Source organism: Pyxicephalus adspersus, chromosome Z (genome assembly GCF_032062135.1).
Source record: "Pyxicephalus adspersus chromosome Z, UCB_Pads_2.0, whole genome shotgun sequence".
Taxonomy (NCBI): Eukaryota; Metazoa; Chordata; class Amphibia; order Anura; family Pyxicephalidae; genus Pyxicephalus; species Pyxicephalus adspersus.
In genome coordinates, this window is record NC_092871.1 from 15,239,776 (window position 1) to 15,248,936 (window position 9,161).

The window sequence follows — 9,161 nt, forward strand, 5'->3', positions numbered from 1 at the left end:
GATGCTTTGGTCTCTATTGGGATACCTTCAAACCTGCAACCTAATATGATTGGATTAGGAAAAATCTGCTATAGAACAGAATTTAGTGATTATTATTCCATCTTAATTAGAACGGTAATTAACCCCCCTAGTGGTATTCCTGAGTGTGACTCTGGGTGGATTTTTTAGGCAAAAATCAGTATTCCTGAGTCACACTCAGGGTAGCTTTTAACAAAAAAAAAACCCAATTAACTTGTTCTGTCGCTGTCCCCCAGGCATTGTGCTGGTCCCTGCAGGTCCTGGGGGCACGTCCTTCCTCCTCGATCTCCAGCCCCAAAGTGCAGAGACGAGAACTACAGGGTTTTCCTGGTGATGTCGGTGCAGAAGTCAGTTCATACAGGAGGATTGGCGGGAAATTCGAATAATTTTGTATTGGATTCAATTATATTATATATATATATATATATATATATATATATATATATATTATATATGCTTTTGTACACTTACATTACATGTTAAAATATTTTTTTACAGATTTTTGTGTTTTGGTATTTAACGTTTAATAATAAATTAATTGAATGTATTAAATAATGGTGAGTTATGCCTAAGAATTATAACCTTCAATGAAAATTTTTGCGTGGAAATTTGGACTGAATTAGACTGCTAGGAAGGTTAACAGTTATTTATGTCTTTTTATCTCTGAAACTTCATTAGTATTTCACACAGTTATCAGAATGTCATAACCAGATAACCGTAATCCTGCCAATTGTTCATTTACTAAAAATCTGTACATTTTTATAACTTTGTTATCATTTACAGGTTTAAATGTCCCGTTTTCATTAATGAACAACAATTGTAAATGGGGGTGGATGGACTCATTTAGGTATATATAGCAGAACAGCAGAGGTTCATCAGTACAGAAGACAGGAAAGCCACCATGTACACCTTCCTTATTCTTCTTTTCAACATCTGGCAGGCTCTAGCTCTCACTTTGGTAAGTTTCAAACATGAGTAAATATTGCTATTACCTTAGGGAAAGGGTTCTTGGAAATATCTTGTGTTTCTTTTTAGGACTTATTATGCAGTTATGATGCTTCTGGAAACTCTTTCAACAAATGCATTTTGTATAAATGTTTTGTACAGAAATGTGCACCTTCAATAAAAGAATAAAATATGCTGCAGAACCTAAAGCTGAAATTCAGACAGAGAACAAGTCAACTTCAGGCAGCATTCTGCAATGGGGGGCCACAATGCTATTCAACTGCTGCTACATTTCAAGCAGCATTGTCATGTAGGCTGAGGCTGCTTTCACTACTTTTGAATGAGAAGATGTTGTAGATGGAAAGCCTCAAGTGTTATTTTCTTACTTTTGAGTTTAACTGTATTAGACACATTCACTTTTTACTGCAACCAAAATTTTAGTATATTGGCAATGGTAAAAGCCTTTCAATGTTGATTAAATAAGCCTTTGGCTATAATGTTTATGGGGTATATACATTCTGTATCAGGTATTATGTAACACTGTTTTGGGGTATCATATTATATGGTTGATATAACAGTTATAGATAGTGTTTATTGTGGAAAACCAAGACAAGTGATTATAGGCAAATATGATTTTGTTTAATCCATTCTTGTGCTTCTTTTTATCACCATATTTGTTTACCCTATTTTTACATGGAACAATTTTAAAAAGACTTTTTCCTCTTACTGGGAATTTGTGTCCAGCTTCCCCACTCCATTGGTCTATGTAGGAATAAATAAGTGAAAGCAGGATGGAGAGAGGGGTTTATCTGACCAGATGTGTTGTTTTATTGAGTGCAGTCCATACCTACAGAATTGTAGAGTCATATTTACCCACACTGCATTATTGCAAGAGGACAGGATTAGTATAAAGTATAACTGAGTGTATATCTATTTCTAAGAATTTAAGGAGGCTTTAAACAAAATCATGTAACATGAAGAACTCATAGATTTGAAAACCATTGATATGCTTATCTCTACATTTTGTCTACTTTAGAACTCCAACAACATACCTCTACTGTAAACAAACCATGCTCTACTGTAAACTAAAAGGTGGTACCAATGTACATACTATTGCTGCTGTTTGTATAATCGAAAAAAATAGAAACTAGCTCTATAATGATATATTGTATTACTTTATATATCTCTTGGATAAATATATTTGTTTTAAATGTGTACATTCATATTTTATAAGACACAAAGTGTGATCTCTGAATCTGGATCCGGATTCCTGGATGAGAATGGAGTCTGTTACTGCACCGTCAACCTCCCAGATACCACCTTCCCAGCAGATCGATTTGAGAAGCTGGAGATAGCAAACCATAACCTGACCATCACTGTGGAGAAAGAAATTACAAAGGTAAAGATTTCAAATATCCTATATATAAGTAAGGACTATAGATTAAAACATCCAGAAGTTTCAAAGCAATTCAAAAAAGCGAGCATTCCCAGACAACATATTTTGCCCTAGAAGGAAACTTGAATACATTGTTAAGAAACATGTATTATAGTTTTCAGCTGAATTATACCAGCAGTATTACCTATAAGTATGTTTTTCCTTTTACAGATCTACATCTATCAGAGCACACTGACTGTGTACATAGAGCAGCTGAAGAATCTGACCAAACGTGTGGAGATCATGGAGAATGGAGGTCTCTCCTACACTGAGCTGGAGTTTGAACTCATTAAGTTGGAGATCAAAGAGATGGAGACTCTCATATTGCAGCTAAAAGCATCATTTAATGGCTCCAGTATCATAATAGAGACTCTCTACCAGGAGGTAAGATAAAAATTACTTTTTTCATAGTATTGTAAATGCCTTGTTACTTTTCCCTAAATGTTACAATTCTAAGAGCTACCTTATTGGGTAAAGAAACTCTGTCACCTTTAAATAAAATAAAAATAATCATTCCATAAGGTTATATGTGTGTAGCACTCACCCACCACATACAGGATATATATATATATATTGTACAGGACTGGAGGGACTGGTCCTGGATGGGAGATCTGTATCTCCATTATATAGAAGGGCATTCGGAGAGAGCAACTCTGCAAGGGGTTGCTATTGTTTAGAGTATATCAGTGCTCTGGACTCTGGAACGGGAAGGAAGGTACAGGGTGAGTCTTTCCATTCCACCTCAGGTACAACCCTGTGTTTTGCTAGAGCAGCATGGAGGTCTGCTATAATTAGCACAGGTGTGCCATTAAAGGATGAATGAAATGGCAGCAGGCAGGCTGCAATACAACCCTATATAGGGTCTTACTAAAAAGCTGTGTCTATTTGTATATATATATATGAGAGAGCGAGAACGTTACTCAGTACAGGATCTCAAGAGTGGCAAACCTGTTAAAAGCTACACCTCCACACGCTAAGCAAGAACATAGAAAGTGACTCTGCAATGAACTTAGTAGCAGCAATAATTGCAATCATAAACATGAAAAGAGTGCATTAAACAGACAAAGCCAGTGGTACCAGTGAGTGGTGGTATAAGTTCCAGTAAGTTTTGTGTTGGTGCCCTCAGTGATAGTAAATTTGTTAAAGATTAAACCATCTTAGAAGAAACTTCCAGAACATTTTAACCATGTTCTAAACCATTTCCATCCAAATACTAGGACTAAATCAATCAAGATGACCACAGGACTGTCACCACATTATGAGCTGATGGGGATCCCCATGGTTTCATTTGAGTCCCTTTAAGAAGCAGATGTAAAGGACTGCTGTCACTCTCTTGCAGCTTGGAAAGATTTTGCTCTGACACTGTTCATAATTGCAGAGCTTCCACACATGAAAAGCAGCCTTACAACAATCTCAGTTTAGATAACCTGTATTTTTGTATTGCATTGCTATCCATTGCTGGCATAGTTCAGGTTTATAGGTCATACTCTACATCAGCGACTTTAAGACCTGCAGCAAAGAGCAGTGGGAAAAGATATAAGTAGGCAAGTTAGGCACATACCAAACTAGCACCAAGGGGGCCAGCAGCAGAAAGCATTGTTCACTTTTAGAACTGTTTTACCTATTTTTTTTTTCTCTTTGTAGATTCGTAATATTTCCATCATGGTGAACCAACTAGAGATTTATGATAAGAACAATGTGCTAGTGATTAGACGGGAAGTTGCAGCTCTGAAGAAACGACTAGAAGAGTGTGAGAAGAACAATACAAAACCAAACTATCCTTCCCTTCCTCCACCAGACAATGGTGAGTTCGAAGAAACAGTTATTTTCAGTAGACAAAACTTAAAGTGGCTGGCATTCTGGCCTTTTAGCACTAAATTTCCTGGTTCCAGTTTTGGCCAGGACATTATTTCTGTTGTGTGTTATTCCTGTGTAGGTGTCCTCTGTGCACAATGGCTTCTTCCAACATCCCAAAAAATGTACAGGTTAGGTAACTGACTTCCCTTTAAATTGGCCTTAGACTTTGTTAGGGATGTTAGATTTAACATTCTAAGTAAGAAAATACAACCGAAAATGAACTGGTATTACAGAAAATTGAAGCCTGATAATTCTGAATTTTCAATATAAAACATAAAAGCAAGGAGTTTGTATGTTCTCCCTGTGTTTGTGTGGGTTTCCTCTCCAGTTTCCTCCCACATTTTAAAAACATGCAGTTAGGTTACTTGGCTTCCCCCTAAAATTGACCTTAGACAGTAAAAAAGCATATGACTATGGTAAGTACATTGGATTGTGAGTCCCTTTGAGTGACAGCTAGTGACATGACATAATACACTGCGTAATATGTTGGTGCTATATAAATACTATGTAAAATTATTAATAACATGTTTTGTGATGCAGCCTGTATGGTTTTAGATTAACTTGACCATTTTTTACTATGACATCACATGAGCACCCCTCCAGTCAATACTATACAGGGGACAACATATTAGTCTTAAGAATAATAATACAAGCATTTAGTACTGATCAGTTAATAGACATGAGAGACATGTGATTAGAGTTCCTTGATCCAGCCATTTTTGAGATTCCACTTACTGACAGCTTTTAGAAGAAAACTAAATCAGGCAAATACAAAATTGCAAACAGATGTGCAAAAATGGCAGTGCAGTCATCTATTCAGTTAAATTGACAACTCTCATCCTAGAAAAATAAAAAAAATTAAAAAAAAACATTTGCTTCTTTAGGTAGTCAGATTGTTCTTGTACTGTATGCCCAACCACCCATGTGCTTAGTCCATGCACAGAAAACCAACATATTTATTTAAATGCAGCCAGCAATATCATCTGCTTGTTGATCCCTTGATACGTCATTCAGTCATTTGGAACTTAGAAAAACAACGTTGGGTAAGTTGTAGGCAGATTTACAGTCAGAATTTACACAAGCATATCCTAACCTCCCCCCCCCCCCAATCACAATGCTAGATCAATCACCAAACTTCATTGATATATCATTTGAAAAAGGATGAATGTCCCATATTCCTCAATACTCAGAAGTACCTTATTTATTTAATTTTTTGCAGGTACTTGTGAACATGGACAAATCATTAACAACATCAGCAAACCATTTGTAGTCCAACTAAACTGGTTGGGAGCCAACTATATGTATGGAGGATGGGGGAGAGATACACGACCAGGAGCTGATCAGAGTGTTCAGTGGGTGGCTCCTTTAAGAGATGGAAGAATGATGGATGTTGTACGGTTCTACCCTTCATATAATGATCTCACAATTTATAATGGTGCCGCACATGTAAACCTTCACAGGTGGATTTCAGGTAGCAATTATGATTACAGTAACTGTGGTCAAGGCAGTGGAATGATTATGTATAACCATATGTTGTATTATAACTGCTACAATACCTTGAACATCTGTAAATATGACAGGACAAACAATGCATTCGCCCGTGCAGCTCTTCCTGGTGCCACATACACAAACCGCTTTTCCTACTCACACACTGCTTGGCAGGACATTGACTTATCAGCTGATGAAGAGGGTCTTTGGGTCATTTATTCAACAGAGCAGAATGCTGGAAATATTGTTATCAGCCAACTTAATGATACAAGTCTTGCAATTCTACAGACCTGGCACACTACTCAGTACAAACAAGCTGTCACCAATGCTTTTATGGTTTGTGGGGTTTTATATGCCACACGAGCCATCAGCACAAAGCAAGAAGAGATCTTCTACATGTATGATACCAAAACAAAAAAAGAGGGGAAGTTGAGCGTTATTTTTGATAAACTCAAGGAGAATGTACAAAATCTATACTACAACCCTAATGATCACAGGCTCTATTTGTACAATGATGGCTTCCTGGTCCATTACGACCTCTCTTTTGCTCCACTATCTAAACCTGAAATTTCACATTCCAAAGTCAACCCTGTCCAGCTAAAATAGATAAAACAATACAAGATGAATGCTAGCTTTTCTGTCTTTTATGAGAAAGGAACGCCTGGTTATTGGATCAGGGCAACTGCTCTTTTTATTGGCTGTATAATAGTGGAGAAAAAAATGAGAGAAAAGTAAGAATATTTGTTTTAGCTTTTTCATATCCTACGTCCATGACACTAGGTGAGATACTGGGTAATGCTTAGATCCTAAATCTTAAGAGAAAACAACCATGCACTGTGCTGTAGCATCATCTTCTAATATGGAAAACTACTATTACATTATAAAAGGGGGAAAGAGCCCTAATTTAATGAATGGACTTTAAGCATGTTTCTGAGCTCAACATTGTAATTGTTCTGTGTTAAATGTTAAAACAATTGTTAGAATAAAAATTACAAGGAAATTTTAACTGTGTATCTGTAAACATGTTCTGCAGCAAATTCAGTCAATCAGATCTAATTTCAATATGATCGCTTACCAATGAAATAAACACTTGAGCATAGAATTTGGTGTGAGTAATTTTTTGTGCTCGAGTTCAATCTGCTGCTACAGTGTGTTAACCGTGTGTTAAGCCATGCAGATTAGTCAGTCAAAGCAACAAGTGTACTAATAATGTGATGGCTCCTCCGGGATAAAATAATGATACCATTATTATGATGATGGATCAGTCCCTCATAGCTCCAGAGTGATCTAATGACAGTATAGGTAGGCCCACAGCAAACAAGAAATAATATGGGCTGAGGGCCTTCATGACACGGTAGAAAGGAGAGCCAGGCAGAAGGAGGGTTAAGTTCTGGGAAGGATGGGGTCAAGGAGGGGTCATAGTGAAGATTGGTGTAAAGAATAAATGGGGGAATAGTTAAGGTGAGGAAAGGGTATAAATAAAAAGGGTGGTTTTAGAGCAGCTTTAGAAAACAAAATGTTTTGGTAGGGAGCTGGAGTGAAGTGTTCCGCATCATGGAATCAGTGGACACCATTATGCACCAGCATAGGGCAGCAGCAGCTTCCCATGGGAAGGCCTAGCTGCAGGAGAAAGAAGAAGTGTTGTGGCAGTGCCAACTGCAGGGGCCCCACCTAGTCATGAGCCTAGAGCCTTTCTTCAGAGCTCAGCACCAGCATGGGGCAGCCCACCCAGCCTGAGGCCGGAGAGGAATCCACTATCCAAGAAGAGCTCAGGGAAGCCGAGCTTAACCCCCCTCTCCCAGCACAAGGCTGTGAGGGGTGGGCAGGCCTTACCTAATGCCAGGGTCTTTGAATTACAGAGGGTCTGGCTCCAGAATGAAGTGGCCTCAGAGGTCAACGCGTCCAGGCATGGCTCCTGCAGTTTGGTGCCACACCAACGAAAGGATGACTCAGCATTCTTCGACTTGCTGATGCTGCTCCGGGCTCAGGAGGCCTAACAAGATGGTGGCATCTTCTAGGCCGCAGAAGTAGAGGGCATCCGGAAGTGATGTCGGCCAGAGTAGCACCACATCACTTAAGGGGAGCTTTTGGCACCCAAATACCGAATTCCAGAGGCAGTTCAGGTGTCCAGCATGGCGGCTGCAGGAGCGCAACCAGGTAGGACTCTGCTGAGGGAAGAAGGTGGTGGAAAGGAAGGGGGAGCACCAGAGGGGAGCTAGAGGATGGGGGTTGAGGGTGGGTTTAACCTAGGGGAGTAGCTGGGGGGCTTGGCGAGCAGGTGCTTAGTGCTGGGGTGATGGCTGGAGGAGTTGTGTCTATGCTGGGGGGTCTTCTCAAAGTGTCGAGAAGCCTGGAGCAGACTTGGGGGGGCAGGTGGACCTGGAAATAAGGGTAATGTGGGTTGTAGTGCTCAGGCAGGTGAGCCCACTAAGCAGGTAGGGTTCTGGGGGGGGCACAGAGAAGCGGCTGCCGGCGGGTCCCGGGTATTGGGAGATTACAGCTGCGGACAAGCTAACAAGCGGGACAGGGTAGGTGTTCAGATCCCGCAAAGGGGGAGGTGTATGTCTGCCTTGAGGGCCCTTTGGTGGCAAACCTGAAAAAAGATTTTTATGTTACTTCCTTTGGAGCCGTTAAATTTGCTGGTGAGTTTGGTTGGGGAAGGCAGCCTGGACAAGTCTTTGCACTAACCAGAGGTTAGTTGTGCTGTCCCAGCACATGGTAGCCTCGCGACTTCTATGTGCAAGTGATGTCATCTGAGGAAGGGCTAAGAAAGGACAAAGAGCCCACAGGTGATGCAGTACAAAGGTTCTTACAGAGGCAAATCAAGAATACTGAGCCAGAGGCCATACAAGTGAAATCCGTTCACCAGACAAGGTATCCACTGGACAAGACAAAGAAGAGCCGGGGTCACAGGCAAGAGTTTGGTCCGGGGAGCATACAGTAGCAGGGTCAGAAAAGAGTCACCAACAGGAAACATTCAGGTAATTCCATTCCAAAACATTTCTACAATAGATGCCTTACACAAATAAATTTGCTGTGTGCATTGAAGTGCTCTGCACTGAAAAAAATTGTGCAGCTCCTATTTTTTCTTTCTTTCTTTTTTTTTTAAGAATAGAAGTGACATAACCTTTTTTCTATTTTATTTTCAGGTAATGGTAGGTATTTTGGTTTACATTTGGAACTCCCCGGTGACTTATCAGATGCGGAGGAAGCTGGCCAGAGGAAGGAAGACAACGCGGATTGCAAGGGAGGATGCCGGCGGATAAGGTAAGACTCTATTTAATATTCTCTCCCATAGGTTTAGCTACCCCGAGTGTGGCTCGGGGTTACCGCTTTCAGCATCTTTTTTTCTACCACTCAGGAGTTAAATTGCGTTACAGTAAGTGTGATCTACCTAGCTTTTTGTAGTTGTGACAGG

At 39.9% G+C, this 9,161-nt stretch overlaps 1 protein-coding gene across 1 annotated transcript; it reads left to right on the forward strand.

Annotated features, from left to right (window-relative positions):
* Nucleotides 1–919: 919 nt before the first annotated feature.
* LOC140343909 (olfactomedin-4-like) lies at nt 920–6,349 on the forward strand. Its single transcript, XM_072430807.1, has 5 exons — nt 920–976; nt 2,198–2,362; nt 2,570–2,782; nt 4,043–4,202; nt 5,475–6,349. Exons 1-5 carry the CDS (start codon nt 920–922, stop codon nt 6,347–6,349), a joined length of 1,470 nt encoding a protein of 489 aa, XP_072286908.1.
* Nucleotides 6,350–9,161: the final 2,812 nt, after the last annotated feature.